This window comes from Prionailurus viverrinus, chromosome D4, assembly GCF_022837055.1.
Source record: "Prionailurus viverrinus isolate Anna chromosome D4, UM_Priviv_1.0, whole genome shotgun sequence".
NCBI lineage: Eukaryota > Metazoa > Chordata > Mammalia > Carnivora > Felidae > Prionailurus > Prionailurus viverrinus.
In genome coordinates, this window is record NC_062573.1 from 69,190,240 (window position 1) to 69,207,691 (window position 17,452).

Genomic DNA, 17,452 nt, shown 5'->3' on the forward strand with positions numbered 1-17,452 from the left:
CGTCCAGTTTGTTGGCATATAATTTTCCTAGTATTTCCTGATAATTGCTTGTATTTCTGAGGGATTGGTTATAATAATTCCATTTTCATTCATGATTTTATCTATTTGGGTCATCTCCCTTTTCTTTTTGAGAAGCCTGGCTAGAGGTTTGTCAATTTTGTTTTTTCAAAAAACCAACTCTAGGAGTTGCGGCAAGATGGCGGCTTAGGAGGACGCTGGGCTCACCGCACGTCCTGCTGATCCCTTAGATTCCATCTACACCTGCCTAAATAACCCAGAAAACTGCCAGAGGATTAGCAGAACAGAGTCGCCGGAGCCAAACGCAGACGAGAGGCCCACGGAAGAGGGTAGGAAGGGCGGCGAGGCGGTGCGCGCCCCACGGACTGGCGGGAGGGAGCCGGGGCGGAGGGGCAGCTCGCCGGCCAAGCAGAGCCCCCGAGTCTGGCTTGCAAAAGCGGAGGGGCCGGGCGGACTGTGTTCCGACAGCAAGCGTGACTTAGCGTCTGGGAGGACATAAATTAACAGCTCTGCTCGGAAAGCGGGAAGGCTGGAGGACAAAGGGAGGGAGAGCTGCTGAGCCCCCTGACAACAGAGCTCAGTTTGGTGGGGAACAAAGGCGCTCGCTAGCGCCATTTCCCCCGCCCATCCCCAAGCCGAAATCCCAAAGGGAACCGGTTCCTGCCAGGGAACTTGCTCGCTCCGCGCAAACACCCAACTCTGCACTTCGGCGGAGCCAAACCTCCGGCAGCGGATCTGACTCCCTCCCGCTGCCACAGGGCCCCTCCTGAAGTGGATCACCTAAGGAGAAGCGATCTAAGCCTGCCCCTCCTCCCCCCGAGCACCTTGCCTACCCACCCCAGCTAATACGCCAGATCCCCAGCATCACAAGCCTGGCAGGGTGCAAGTAGCCCAGACGAGCCACACCACCCCACAGTGAATCCCGCCCCTAGGAGAGGGGAAGAGAAGGCACACACCAGTCTGACTGTGGCCCCAGGGGTGGGCTGGGGGCAGACATCAGGTCTGACTGCGGCCCCGCCCACCAACTCCAGTTATACACCACAGCACAGGGGAAGTGCCCTGCAGGTCCTCACCAGCCAGGGACTATCCAAAATGACCAAGCGGAAGAATTCCCCTCAGAAGAATCTCCAGGAAATAACAACAGCTAATGAGCTGATCAAAAAGGACTTAAATAACATAACAGAAAGTGAATTTAGAGTAATAGTCATAAAATTAATCGCTGGGCTTGAAAACAGTATACAGGACAGCAGAGAATCTCTTGCTACAGAGATCAAGGGACTAAGGAACAGTCACGAGGAGCTGAAAAACGCTTTAAACGAAATGCATAACAAAATGGAAACCACCACAGCTCGGCTTGAAGAGGCAGAGGAGAGAATAGGTGAACTAGAAGATAAAGTTATGGAAAAAGAGGAAGCTGAGAAAAAGAGAGATAAAAAAATCCAGGAGTATGAGGGGAAAATTAGAGAATTAAGTGATACACTAAAAAGAAATAATATACGCATAATTGGTATCCCAGAGGAGGAAGAGAGAGGGAAAGGTGCTGAAGGGGTACTTGAAGAAATAATAGCTGAGAACTTCCCTGAACTGGGGAAGGAAAAAGGCATTGAAATCCAAGAGGCACAGAGAACTCCCTTCAGACGTAACTTGAATCGATCTTCTGCACGACATATCATAGTGAAACTGGCAAAATACAAGGATAAAGAGAAAATTCTGAAAGCAGCAAGGGGTAAACGTGCCCTCACATATAAAGGGAGACCTATAAGACTCGTGACTGATCTCTCTTTTGAAACTTGGCAGGCCAGAAAGAATTGGCACGAGATTTTCAGGGTGCTAGACAGAAAAAATATGCAGCCAAGAATCCTTTATCCAGCAAGTCTGTCATTTAGAATAGAAGGAGAGATAAAGGTCTTCCCAAACAAACAAAAACTGAAGGAATTTGTCACCACTAAACCAGCCCTACAAGAGATCCTAAGGGGGACCCTGTGAGACAAAGTCCCAGAGACATCACTATAAGCATAAAACATACAGACATCACAATGACTCTAAACCCGTATCTTTCTATAATAACACTGAATGTAAATGGATTAAATGCGCCAACCAAAAGACATAGGGTATCAGAATGGATAAAAAAACAAGACCCATCTATTTGCTGTCTACAAGAGACTCATTTTAGACCTGAGGACACCTTTAGATTGAGAGTGAGGGGATGGAGAACTATTTATCATGCGACTGGAAGCCAAAAGAAAGCTGGAGTAGCCATACTTATATCAGACAAAGTAGACTTTAAATTAAAGGCTGTAAGAAGAGATGAAGAAGGACATTATATAATAGTTACAGGGTCTATCCATCAGGAAGAGCTAACAATTATAAATGTCTATGCACCGAATACCGGAGCCCCCAAATATATAAAACAATTACTCATAAACATAAGCAACCTTATTGATAAGAATGTGGTAATTGCAGGGGACTTTAATACACCACTTACAGAAATGGATAGATCATCTAGACACACGGTCAATAAAGAAACAAGGGCCCTGAATGAGACATTGGATCAGATGGACTTGACAGATATATTTAGAACTCTGCATCCCAAAGCAACAGAATATACTTTCTTCTCGAGTGCACATGGAACATTCTCCAAGATAGATCATATACTGGGTCACAAAACAGCCCTTCATAAGTTTACAAGAATTGAAATTATACCATGCTTACTTTCAGACCACAATGCTATGAAGCTTGAAATCAACCACAGAAAAAAGTCTGGAAAACCTCCAAAAGCATGGAGGTTAAAGAACACCCTACTAACGAATGAGTGGGTCAACCAGGCAATTAGAGAAGAAATTAAAAAATATATGGAAACAAACGAAAATGAAAATACAGCAATCCAAACGCTTTGGGACGCAGCAAAGGCAGTCCTGAGAGGAAAATACATTGCAATCCAGGCCTATCTCAAGAAACAAGAAAAATCCCAAATACAAAATCTAACAGCACACCTAAAGGAACTAGAAGCAGAACAGCAAAGGCAGCCTAAGCCCAGCAGAAGAAGAGAAATAATAAAGATCAGAGCAGAAACAAACAATATAGAAACTAAAAAAACTGTAGAGCAGATCAACGAAACCAAGAGTTGGTTTTTTGAAAAAATAAACAAAATTGACAAACCTCTAGCCAGGCTTCTCAAAAAGAAAAGGGAGATGACCCAAATAGATAAAATCATGAATGAAAATGGAATTATTACAACCAATCCCTCAGAGATACAAACAATTATCAGGGAATACTATGAAAACTTATATGCCAACAAATTGGACAACCTGGAAGAAATGGACAAATTCCTGAACACCCACACTCTTCCAAAACTCAATCAGGAGGAAATAGAAAGCTTGAACAGACCCATAACCAGCGAAGAAATTGAATCGGTTATCAAAAATCTCCCAACAAATAAGAGTCCAGGACCAGATGGCTTCCCAGGGGAGTTCTACCAGACGTTTAAAGCAGAGATAATACCTATCCTTCTCAAGCTATTCCAAGAAATAGAAAGGGAAGGAAAACTTCCAGACTCATTCTATGAAGCCAGTATTACTTTGATTCCTAAACCAGACAGAGACCCAGTAAAAAAAGAGAACTACAGGCCAATATCCCTGATGAATATGGATGCAAAAATTCTCAATAAGATACTAGCAAATCGAATTCAACGGCATATAAAAAGAATTATTCACCATGATCAAGTGGGATTCATTCCTGGGATGCAGGGCTGGTTCAACATTCGCAAATCAATCAACGTGATACATCACATTAACAAAAAAAGAGAGAAGAACCATATGAGCCTGTCAATCGATGCAGAAAAGGCCTTCGACAAAATCCAGCACCCTTTCTTAATAAAAACCCTTGAGAAAGTCGGGATAGAAGGAACATACTTAAAGATCATAAAAGCCATTTATGAAAAGCCCACAGCTAACATCATCCTCAACGGGGAAAAACTGAGAGCTTTTTCCCTGAGATCAGGAACACGACAAGGATGCCCACTCTCACCGCTGCTGTTTAACATAGTGCTGGAAGTTCTAGCATCAGCAATCAGACAACAAAAGGAAATCAAAGGCATCAAAATTGGCAAAGATGAAGTCAAGCTTTCGCTTTTTGCAGATGACATGATATTATCCATGGAAAATCCGATAGACTCCAGCAAAAGTCTGCTAGAACTGATACAGGAATTCAGCAAAGTTGCAGGATACAAAATCAATGTACAGAAATCAGTTGCATTCTTATACACTAACAATGAAGCAACAGAAAGACAAATAAAGAAACTGATCCCATTCACAATTGCACCAAGAAGCATAAAATACCTAGGAATAAATCTAACCAAAGATGTAAAGGATCTGTATGCTGAAAACTATAGAAAGCTTATGAAGGAAATTGAAGAAGATTTAAAGAAATGGAAAGACATTCCCTGCTCATGGATTGGAAAAATAAATATTGTCAAAATGTCAATACTACCCAAAGCTATCTACACATTCAATGCAATCCCAATCAAAATTGCACCAGCATTCTTCTCGAAACTAGAACAAGCAATCCTAAAATTCATATGGAACCACAAAAGGCCCCGAGTAGCCAAAGGAATTTTGAAGAAGAAGACCAAAGCAGGAGGCATCACAATCCCAGACTTTAGCCTCTACTACAAAGCTGTCATCATCAAGACAGCATGGTATTGGCACAAAAACAGACACATAGACCAATGGAATAGAATAGAAACCCCAGAACTAGACCCACAAACGTATGGCCAACTCATCTTTGACAAAGCAGGAAAGAACATCCAATGGAAAAAAGACAGCCTCTTTAACAAATGGTGCTGGGAGAACTGGACAGCAACATGCAGAAGGTTGAAACTAGACCACTTCCTCACACCATTCACAAAAATAAACTCAAAATGGATAAAGGACCTAAATGTGAGACAGGAAACCATCAAAACCTTAGAGGAGAAAGCAGGAAAAGACCTCTCTGACCTCAGCCGTAGCAATCTCTTACTCGACACATCCCCAAAGGCAAGGGAATTAAAAGCAAAAGTGAATTACTGGGACCTTATGAAGATAAAAAGCTTCTGCACAGCAAAGGAAACAACCAACAAAACTAAAAGGCAACCAACGGAATGGGAAAAGATATTCGCAAATGACATATCGGACAAAGGGCTAGTATCCAAAATCTATAAAGAGCTCACCAAACTCCACACCCGAAAAACAAATAACCCAGTGAAGAAATGGGCAGAAAACATGAATAGACACTTATCTAAAGAAGACATCCGGATGGCCAACAGGCACATGAAAAGATGCTCAACGTCGCTCCTTATCAGGGAAATACAAATCAAAACCACACTCAGGTGTCACCTCACGCCAGTCAGAGTGGCCAAAATGAACAAATCAGGAGACTATAGATGCTGGAGAGGATGTGGAGAAACGGGAACCCTCTTGCACTGTTGGTGGGAATGCAAACTGGTGCAGCCGCTCTGGAAAGCAGTGTGGAGGTTCCTCAGAAACTTAAAAATAGACCTACCCTATGACCCAGCAATAGCACTGCTAGGAATTTATCCAAGGGATACAGGAGCACTGGTGCATAGGGCCACTTGTACCCCAATGTTCATAGCAGCACTCTCAACAATAGCCAAATTATGGAAAGAGCCTAAATGTCCATCAACTGATGAATGGATAAAGAAACTGTGGTTTATATACACAATGGAATATTACGTGGCAATGAGAAAAAATGAAATATGGCCTTTTGTAGCAACGTGGATGGAACTGGAGAGTGTGATGCTAAGTGAAATAAGCCATACAGAGAAAGACAGATACCATATGGTTTCACTCTTATGTGGATCCTGAGAAACTTAACAGGAACCCATGGGGGAGGGGAAGGAAAAAAAAAAAAAAGAGGTTAGAATGGGAGAGAGCCAAAGCATAAGAGACTGTTAAAAACTGAGAACAAACTGAGGGTTGATGGGGGGTGGGAGGGAGGAGAGGGTGGGTGATGGGTATTGAGGAGGGCACCTTTTGGGATGAGCACTGGGTGTTGTATGGAAACCAATTTGTCAATAAATTTCAGAAAAAAAAAAATAAAGTTATGTTTGTGAAAAAAAAAAAAAAACAAAAACAAAAAACCAACTCTTGGTTTCATTGATCTGCTCTACAGTTTTTTTTAGATTCTATATTGTTTATTTCTGCTCTGATCTTTACTGTTTCTCTTCTTTTGCTGGGTTTGGGGTGTATTTGCTGTTCTGCTTCTATTTCTTTTAGGTGTGCTGTTAGATTCTGTATTTGGGATTTTTCTTGTTTCTTGAGCTAGGCCTGGATTGTGATGTATTTTCCTCTCAGGACTGTGTTTGCTGTATCCCAAAGTGTTTAGATTCTTGTATTTTCATTTTTATTTCTTTCCATATATTTTTAAATTTCTTCTCTAATTGCCTGGTTGGCCTATTCATTCTTTAGTAGGGTGTTCTTGAAACCTCCATGCTTTTGGAGGTTTTCCAGACTTTTTCCTGTGATTGATTTCAAGTTTCATAGCATTGTGGTCTGAAAGTGTGTGTAGTATGATCTCAATTCTTTTATACTTGTTAAGGGCTGTTTTGTGACCCAGTATGTGATCTTGGAGAATGTTCCATGTGCACTCAAGAAGAAAATATATTCTGTTGCTTTGGGATACAGAGTTCTAAATGTCAAGTCCATCTGATCCAATGTATCATTCAGGGCCCTTGTTTCTTTATTGATCCTGTGTCTAGATGATCTATCCATTGTTGTAAGCGGAGCGTTAAAGTCCCCCGAAATTACCACATTCTTATCAATAAGGTTGCTCAGGTTTCTGATTGTTTTATATATTTGGGGGCTCCCGTATTCGGCGCACAGACATTTAAAATTATTAGCTCTTCCCAATGGACAGACCCTACAATTATTATATAATACCCTTCTTCATCTCTTGTTACAGCCTTTAATTTAAAGTCTAGTTTGTCTGATATAAGTATGGCTACTCCAGCTTTCTTTTGAGTTCCAGTAGCATGATAGATAGTTCTCCATCCCCTCACTTTCAATCTGAAGGTGTCCTCAGGTCTAAAATGAGTCTCCTGTAGACAGCAAATAGATGGGTCTTGTTTTTTTTTTTTATCCATTCTGATACCCTATGTCTTTTTGTTTGTAAATTTAGTCCATTTGCATTCAGTGTTATTATTCAAAGATACGGGTTTAGAGTCATTGTGATGTCTGTAGGTTTCATGCTTGTAGTGATGTCTCTGGTATTTTGTGGTCCTTTCAACATTTCACTCACAGAGTCCCCCTTAGGATCTCTTATAGGGCTGGTTTAGTGGTGAATAATTCCTTCAGTTTTTGTCTGGGAAGACCTTTATCTCTCCTTCTATTCTGAATGACAGACTTGCTGGATAAAGGATTCTTGGCTGCACATTTTTTCTGTTCATCACATTGAAGATTTCCTGCCATTCCTTTCCGCCCTGCGGATAGGTCTGTCACTACTCTTATGAGTCTACCTTTGTAAGTTAGAGCCTGTTTATCGCCAGCTGCTTTCAGAATTTTCTCTTTATCCTTGTAGTTTGCCAGTTTCACTATGATATGTCATGGAGAAGATCGATTCAAGTTATGTCTGAAGGGAGTTCTCTGTGCCTCTTGGATTTCAATGCCTTTTTCCTTCCCCAGATCAGGGAAGTTCTCAGCTATGATTTGTTCAAGTATACCTTCAGCCCCTTTCTCTCTCTCTTCCTCTTCTGGAATTCCTATTATATGGATACTGTTCCGTTTGATTGCATCATTTAGTTCTCTAATTCTCCCCTCATACTCCTGGATTTTTTTATCTTTTTCTCAGCTTCCTCTTTTTCCATAATTTTATCTTCTAATTCACCTATTCTCTCCTCTGCCTCTTCGATCCGTGCTATGGCTGCCTCCATTTTACTTTGCACCTCATTTACACCATTTTTTAGCTCATGACTATTTCTTAGTCCCTTGATCTCTGTAGCAATAGATTCTCTGCTGTCCTCTATGCTTTTTTCAAGCCCAGCAATTAATTTTATGACTATTATTCTAAATTCTTGTTCCGTTATATTGCTTAAATCGGTTTTGATCAATTCGTTAGCTGTCGCTACTTCTTGGAGTTTCTTTTGAGGAGAATTCTTCCATTTCGTCATTTTGGATAGTACCTGGGGTAGCACGGAACTGCAAGGCACTTCCCCTGTGCTGTCTGGAGTAACTTGCATTGGTGGGCGGGGCCGCAATCAGACCTGATGTCTGCCCCCAGCCCACCGCTGGGGCCACAGTCAGACTGGTGTATACCTTATCTTCCCCGCTCCCAGGGGCAGGACTCACTGTGGAGTGGTGTGGCCCCTGTCTGGGCTACTGGCACACTGCCAGGCTTGGGGTGCTGCTTCGATGGGATCTGGGGTATTAGCCGAGGTGGATTCACAAGGTGCACAGGGGTAGGAGGGATAGGCTTTGCTCACTTTGCCACTGGTGGTCCCCTGCAGGAGGGGCCCTGCAGCACCGGGAGGGAAGTAGACCCTTGGGAGGGACAGATCCACAGAAGCACACTGTTGGTTGTTTGAGCGGTACAAGCAAATTTGGTGATGGGAACTGGTTCCCTTTGGAATTTCAGCTGGGGGATGGGAGAGGGAGATGGCGCTTAACCAGCGCCTTTGTTATCCGCCAAGCTGAGCTCTGTCTTCCAGGGCTCAACACCTCTCCCACCCAGTGTCCTCTCGCCCTCCCTGCTCTCTGAGGGCAGAGCTGTTGACTTTTAACATTCCAGATGTTAAGTCCCACAGGCTGTCAGAACTCACGAAGCCCCAACCCTCCGCTTTTCCAAGCCAGACTTCGGGCACTCTGCCTTGCCAGGTGGACTGCCCCTCCACCGCCCCTGCTCCCTCCCTCCAGTCCGTGTAGCCCGCACCACCTCTCTGCCCTTCCTACCCTCTTCTGTCGGCCTCTCGTCTACACCTGGCTCCAGAGAGTCCATTTTGCTAGTCTTCTGGCAGTTTTCTGGGTTATTCAGGCAGATGTAGGTGGAATCTGAGCAATCAGCAGGACAAGATGAGCCCAGCGTCCTCCTACGCTGCCATCTGCCCCTCTCCAGAGGTCCATCTTCTTGCTGTGTTCTCACTTGGCGTTTTCTCTGTGCACATGCACCAATGATGTCCTTTTCTGTGTCCCAAATTCCACTTCGTATAAATATGCCAGACCGAATGGATTAGGACCCACCCTAATGGCCTCATATTAACACTTTGAAGGCCTTATCTACAAATATAGTCACATTCTGAAGGAATAGGGTTAAGGTTTCAACATACGAATTCTGGGCGAACAAAAAATAACAAAATATGTGAAGCAAATGTATGTTTCAATTAAAGAATAAAATGGAAATACTTAAAGACTTAAATAAATGAAAAGATATATCATGCTAATAGAAAGATTCAATATTGTTAAAATGCCAATTCTTCCCAAATTGATAGTACAATAAAACCACTATCAAAATCACAGCAGAATTTTCTTGTGGAAATTGAAAAGCTGATTCTAAAAGTTACATGAAAAGGTTAAGAACTAGCTGGAACTATCTGGGAAAAACAAGCAATTCAGATGTCACACTATCTGATTTCAAGATTTACCACTGGTAACAGTATTGAAAAGAATAAAACACCTAGGAAAAAATTTAAACAAAGAGGTGAAAACATCTGTGTACTGGGAACTACAGAACCCTGATGAAAGAAACTCAAGATATAAAGAGATGGAAAGATTTCATGCTCAGGGATTGCAAACAGTAATATTAAGTTCATACTACTCTGGGGCGCCTGGGTGGCTCAGTCAGTTAAACATCTATCTTTTGGTTTCAGCTCAAGTCATGGTCTCACAGTTTTGGGTTTGAACCCTGCATCGGGCTCTGCATTCAAAGCAAAGAGTCCATTTGGGATTCTCTTTCTCTCTCCCTCTCTCTGCCCCTCCACCAACTCCTCTTCCTTTCTCTCAAAATAAATCAATATATCAACTTAAAAAAAAGTTCACACTACTCAAAGCAATCTTCACATTCAATGCAATCTCCATCAAAAGTCCAGAGGCATATTACACACTAATAGAGAAGAATAATGCTCACATTTATATGACCCCAAATGGCCAAAGCAATCTTGAGAAGAACAAAGCTGGAGGCATTATACTTCCTAATTTCAAAATCTACACAGAGCTATAGTAATCCAAACAGTATGGCACAAACATAAAAACAGAGCCATAGATCAATGCAACAGACATGAGAGGCCAGGAATAAACCTTTGCCTAATGACCAATTTTTCGAAAAGAAGTGAAGAATATACAAGGAAAGGACAGTTTCTTTCAACAAATGGTGCTGGGAAAACTGGACAGTCACAGGCAAAAGAATAAAACTGGACTCCTACCTTAGACACAAAATCAACTCAAAATGGATTGAAGACTTGAATGAAAAACCTGAAGCCATACGCTGCTAAAAGAAAACACAGGCAGGTAAGCTCCTTGATAGTCTTGGCAATGATTTTTTTAGATCTGATACCAAAGCAAAGGCAACAAAAGTGAAAATAAACATGTGGGACTAGCTCAAATTAAAAAGCTTCTGCACAGCAAAGGAAATGATCAACAAACAAAAGGCGATGAACTGAATGGGAGAAAATATATGCAAATAACATACCTGATACGGGATTAATATATAAAACATATAAAGAACTCATTCAACTCCACAAAACAAACAATCCAATTTTAAAATGGGCAGAGTAAATAAATGGACAGTTTTCCAAATTAGACATACAGATGGTCAGCAGACACATGAAAAGATGCTCAACATCACTAATGGAAGTGCAAATCAAAACCATGATGATTTATCACCTGACATGTCAGAATGGCTACCATCAAAAAGACGCACTACTGCACAGACCAGACTTCGCTTGAGGGCCATGCTCCACTTTCTCTGCAACTATGTCTGACAAACCCGGTATGGCTGTAATTGATCAGTTCAATAAGCTGAAACTGAAGAAGACAAACATACAAGAGAAATCCACTGCCTTCAAAACAAACAACTGAACAGGAGAAGCAAGCAGGTGAATCGTAATAAGGCATGTGCCGCCAATATGGACCGTACATTCTAGCAGCATTGCCTTATATTCCTTCTTGTGGCTGTTGAACTTTTTAAGATGTAAAGAGGTTGGATCAAGTTTAAATGACCATCCTGCCCCTTTTCACATCAAAGAATGGAGAACTACTGACAATGAAGGTGCCTGCCTCTCCCATCTGGAGAGGGAGATGCAAAGAACTTCCATGTTGGTGAAGAAAGAAGCTGGGTGGAACAGAAGTGAAATCTAAAGTAAAAACCAAGCTGGTCCAGCGTGTCCTATAGGCTGTAAAATGCAGTTTAATCAGAGTGCCATATTTTGTTTAAATCATTTTAACTATTGGAATGCACATTTTGTAAAATATGCAAATACAGCTTTAAAACCTGAAAAAAGAATAAAAGAACAATGGGTAAGAAGTATTGGAGATGACGTGGAGAAAAAGGAACTCCTATGCACCTGGTAGGAGTGTAAATTGGTGCAGCCACCACAGAAACAGTGGGAAGGTTCCTCAAAAAACTATGTGATCCAGCAATCTCACTTTCTCAGTTTTCCAAAAGAAATGAAAACAGGATGCCCAAGAGATATCTGCACTCCATGTTCACTGAGGTATTATTCACAATAGCCAAGATATGGGAAACTACCCAGTGTCCATCAAACAGATGAATGGATAAACACAAGGTGTGTGCGTAATGTAACATTATTCAACTCTGAGAGAGAAGGAAGGGAATCCTGCCATTATGACAGCATGAACAGACCTTGAGGGCAGTATGCTAAATGAAATAAGCTGGAAGGAGAAAGATACTGCCAAGTATCATTTATATGTGGAATTAACAACAAAAATGTCAGGCTCATGGCAACAGAGAATAGAGAAGTGGTTGCCAGAGGCTAAGGGGTAGAGGAAATAGGGAACAGCTAGTAAAAGGGTACAAACTTTCAGTTTTGAGAAGAATAAGGCTGAGGATCAAATGTAAAACACGGTGACTACTGTCGACAACCTGTACTGAGTAACAGAAGGCTGCTAAGAGAGTAGAACTTAATGTTCTCACCAAAAACAAGTATGTGAGGTAATGGATGTGTTCATTGACTATACAGGTGAAATGCTTTCACAACATACACATAGGTTAAACCACCACACTATACACATTAAAGATCGTATAATCTTATTAGTCAATTACACCTTAACAAAACAAATAAAAATTACAAAGAAAAAGAAATCTATTATAGGAAGTGAAAGGAACATCCAGCTTCAAGAGATGATGTTAGGACCTTTCAGACTCGTGACTGAAACTTTCTGAGACAAGCCAAACAAGCATCCATGAAGGGGTGATTCTTTGCTTAAAAAACTTTTCTTTACCTGACCTATGAAATCACTTCAATATTAAATTAAAACTCTTAGAAATGACCTAGTGTTTTGTACTCAACTTTCTTGACAAACTTGGAAAAAGCAGAAAATAGAGTCTCTACTGATTAGGACATCATTTATATAGAAAGAAGCATGAAAACAGCAAAAACAAAGCCAGCTGTTGGGCTGTAGATTCGTTTAAAGAAAGAGAGAAAGAAGAAAAGAAACCTGAATTTAAAGTTTGGCTCTGCATGCTAAAGGCTACAAACTTTATGATCTTAGCAAAGTATTTAGCTTTTCTAGAGTCTATTTCCTGGGCAAAATAATGACTGTTAACACTTAACTTGCTGAATTGTGGTAAGAGTTAAAGATAAAAATATACACGGGGCGCCTGGGTGGCGCAGTCGGTTAAGCATCCGACTTCAGCCAGGTCACAATCTCACGGTCCGGGAGTTCGAGCCCCGCGTCAGGCTCTGGGCTGATGGCTCAGAGCCTGGAGCCTGTTTCTGATTCTGTGTCTCCCTCTCTCTCTGCCCCTCCCCTGTTCATGCTCTCTCTCTCTGTCCCAAAAATAAATAAACGTTGAAAAAAAAAATTAAAAAAAATAAAAATAAAAAAGATAAAAATATACAGAAATATAGAGGTGGACTAGGGTTTGAACATAAATAACAGATGACCTGACATATAGTATTCCTTAGTCAAGCGTGTGGCCTGACACATAACAGAAACGCAGTAGAAGACATATTACATAGTTATTCTCTGCCTATTTTTATATATGCATTTGATTTTAAAAAGAACATCTAGTATAGATCCTATGTTTGATACCCTCTTGATATACAGATTAAGCCCAAGATATGGGAGACGGAGGAGTCCTCCCAGATATCAAAGATAATGAAGAATGAACCTAACATTTATCTAAGTACTTTCTCTAAAACTTAGAAATGTTTAGGAAGAAAAAACATGGGCGCCTGGGTGGATCAGTCAGTTAAGCGTCCAATTCTTGATCTCAGCTAAGGTCATGATCCCACAGTAATGGGACTGAGCCCCACACTGGGCTCCATGCTCAGCATGGAGCCTGTTTGGGACTCTCTCTCTCTCCCACCCTCTGCCCCTCTTCTGCTTATGCTCACTCTCTAAAAAATGAAAACAATATATAAGAAGCTAAAACTATAAAACTTCTAGACTATAACACAAGAAAAATCTTCTTGACCTTGTATTAGGCAAAAATTTTACAGACATAAAAAGTTTCATCAGTATTCTTTTATTCATGTTTCTTATATTCCATAAAAGTATATACTGATGAGGTGGATTTCATCAAAATGTAAAAACTCTGCTCTTCAAGAGATTGTTAACAAAAAGCTCAGCAAGAGATTATGAAAAAAAATATTACAAAGCACTACAGTTTTTAGGGAATGGGACAACATGTCAGCAAATTACCCTTACATGGTTTGATGAAGTTAAGTTCCTTGTACCATTTTTACAACTTTTCTCTAAGTTTGAAATTATTTCAAAAGGAAAAAGTTAAATGTGGAAATAATTTTTAAAAGAGAAAAACATGAACACTTATCTTCATTTTGAAGTTTTCTTCATAAGAGGTAAGGTACATAATATAAAACATACAAATCATAAAAGAAAACCTAATAACTGAATAGTTGAAAGTAAAAGCTTTGGCATGCCAAAAATAAATGAATCAGATAATAAACAAGGAAACAAATGTTCATAAAAGACAAATAGCAACAATTTCCTTAAGTGGAAAACCACAACGCAAAAGACATGAACACCAGTTTCCAAAAACAGAAAGTCAAACACCCAATAAACTTATGAACATAAGTCCTATGGTTACTTTTAAATGCAAATCAAAATCAAAATATAACGTTTTTTCATTTAATTGAATAAATTTTAAATTGTTAATACTTAAGACAAATGAGAACAGAGAAACACATTTACTGCTGGTGGGACTATAAATTAGTACTCAATTTAAAATTCGGCAAAGTTCATGAAAATGTAAAATTCACTGAGCAATGCCACTTGTAGGAATTTATCCAATGGATAAAAATACACAAAATATATGTATAAGGAAGTTGAAAACAACAAGTATTTTAACTGTGAGCACTCATGTGAATACCCATGAAAAGGGGATCATGTTAGGCAAAGAATGGTACGTTCACACAATTCAATACTATATGGCTATAAAAAAGAAAAAGGTAGATCTGTATGTGCTAACATGAAAATATCTCGAGGGTACATAATATATAATGGTGAAAAGAATACAAATTCAGAATGCTAAGCATAATAATGCAATTTAGGTAAATTTTAAGAACCTGAGAGAGTGTGTGTGTATATATATACACAGATATTTATACATAAGCATGCCACAGTACATGCCATAAACACTTCTGGACAAATACAGACATAGCGGTTAACAACGTTACCACCGAGGAGAGGGACTGCAAGCTGAAAAAGGGAAGAGAGGCAGACTTACCATGTAACTCTCTTTACTACATGCGCCTTTTACTCTTTCATCATTTTCTCTTTTAAGATATAATTTTTTTTTTAACTTTTTTTTAATGTTTGTTTATTTTTGAGACAGAGAGAGACACAGCATGAGCAGGGAAGGGGCAGACAGAGAGGGAGACACAGAATGTGAAGCAGGCTCCAGGCTCTGAGCTGTCAGCACAGAGCCCGACGCAGGGCTCCAACTCATAAACTGTGAGATCATGACCTGCGCCGAAGTCGGACGCTTAACCGAATGAGCCACCCAGGCGCCCCTTAAGATATAATTCTTAAAGGCTATTCAAAATGAATTAAATTGTTTTACCCAAAAAATTCTGGGACTCTTACAAATACTTTTTGTTGAGTTATTTTAATTTGTACTTTTATCAATTTTGCAAAAACATTACCTGAAATGGTTTGACAGGGGCATATGTTTCAGTTGCAGGTGTGGGTTTCGGAATGCTTTCGATCAATTCCAAAATCCCTTGCAGTTTTTTATCTGAGATTCGTAAAGAAATCAGTGGTAACTTTCCAAATATCTTGAATCTGTTTCAAAAAAACAGTAATCATTATAAGGCAAACTTCATTCTGACTTAAGTGCACTAAAAAGACAAATGTTCCCCTTGAAATATGCAAAAGTAATAAAATGCAATTTTAAGCTCTAAAAATTACCCACAGTCCATATGACATATTATTCCCTAACCTCCACCCAAATTTGTTTTGCCTCACTGACCAGTCTCACTAGGTAAACTAACTTCAATATTTTGCAGCCGCTTATTTTCTAATGTTATTATGTTTATTATCCCTCTACTATTTACCAAGGTCAGTTCACAATTACTAATTATTAATTATTTATTACATTACAGACACTAAGGAAAGCACTGAAATACATTATCATACATACTCACCACCTATATGGTAGACAACCTATTTTTGCTCTCTGCTACTTGTAAGTTCCCATATGCACAAAGTTCCTATCAGGAAACTAATGCTTACCAAGTTCAAGTAACTACTAAAAGAGATTATGTATCTAAAATCATGTTTAAAAGTCAGACGTGACTGAAGAAAAGTTACATGATCATAGTAAGTAGATGCATATGACAAAATCCAACACCTATCCATAATAAAAAACTTCCAGTGAACTAGATGAAAGGAGAGCTTCCTCAACTTGATAAAAAAGATCTTCAAAAAAATCTACAGCTATCATCATATTTAATGGTAAGAAACTCCAAGTTTTCCCCACTAAGATTAGGTACAAAGCAAAGATGTCTCTCTGATCACTCCTTTCAATACTGTACTAGAAGTCTTTGCCATGCAGTAAGACAACAAAATAAAAAGTATACAGATTGTGTTCACAGATGACATGATCATCTATACAGAAAATCTAAAAAGACTCCTACAGAACTAATAAGCCCTTATAACATGGTTGCAAAATACAAGGTTGGTATGCAGCAATCAATTGCTTTCCTACATACCAACAATGGACAAGTGGAATTTAAAAATTAAAAACAGGATCGCTTATATTAGCACCCAAAAAAGTAATACTTGGGTATAAATCTAACAAAATATATACAAGATCTATATTGGGGAAATTGTAAAACTTTGATGAGTGAAATCAGAAAGAAATGAAGAAATAAAAAGATATTCCAGTTTACTTATGGATATTAAAACTCAGGGCACCTGAGTGGTTCAGTCAGTCAAGCATCCGACTTCAGCTCAAGTCATGATCTCACCCATCATGGGTTTGGGCCCCACACATAAGGCTCTATGCTAACAGCTCAGAGCCTGGAGCCCGTTTTGGATTCTGTCTGTCATTCTCTCTCTCTCTCTCTCTCTCTCTCTCTCTCTCTCTCTCCCTCTCCCTCTCCCTCTCCCTCTCCCTCCCCCCCCCTCATGCTCTATCTCTCTCTCTCTCAAAAACAAACATTAAAGAATTTTTTTTAACTCAGTATTGTCAAGATGTTAGTTCTTCCCAAACTGATCTATGGATTCAATGCAATTAACATCAATATCCCAGCCAACCATTTAATAAATATTGACAAAATGACTCTAAGGAGAGGTAAAGGATCCAGAATAGTAAACATAATACTGAAGGAGAAGAACAAGGATGGGGGACTGACACTCCCAGACTTCAAGATTTACTATAAAGGTACAGTAAGACACTGATATTGGCAAAAGAAAAGACAAACAGATCACTGGAAGAGAATACAGAGCCTAGAAGTAGACTTCTATAAATAAAGTCCACCGATCTTTGACAAAGAAGTAAAGGCAATATAATGAAGCAAAGATATACTCTTCAAAAAAATATAACAGAGATAACTAGAAAAATGTGCTAAGGCTGATGTCCAAGAGATTACTGTCTTTTTCTTTTAGGATTTTTACAGTTTTAGGTCTCATAATTGAGTCTAACTCACTTGGAGCTTATTGTTGGGTATGGTATAAGAAAGTGGTTCAATTTCATTCTTTTGCACGTAGGTGTTCAGTTTCCTCAGCATATTTTTTGAAGTGAC

General features: G+C 39.8%; 1 protein-coding gene and 1 pseudogene across 6 annotated transcripts in view; one reads left to right on the forward strand and one right to left on the reverse strand.

Annotated features, from left to right (window-relative positions):
* The window catches only part of VPS13A (vacuolar protein sorting 13 homolog A), a 266,768-nt gene that overhangs the window by 170,098 nt on the left and 79,218 nt on the right, over positions 1 to 17,452 (reverse strand). For all 6 annotated transcript variants that reach the window (XR_007146267.1, XM_047829766.1, XM_047829772.1 and 3 more), the window contains one exon: positions 15,350 to 15,488. Coding sequence is in view for 5 of the 6 variants with exons in the window: in XM_047829766.1 (XP_047685722.1) it covers positions 15,350 to 15,488 (139 nt within the window). In the remaining variant the exon portion in view is untranslated. The remainder of the gene's footprint in view (positions 1 to 15,349; positions 15,489 to 17,452) is intronic.
* On the forward strand, positions 10,889 to 11,106 carry LOC125150442 (thymosin beta-4-like; annotated as a pseudogene).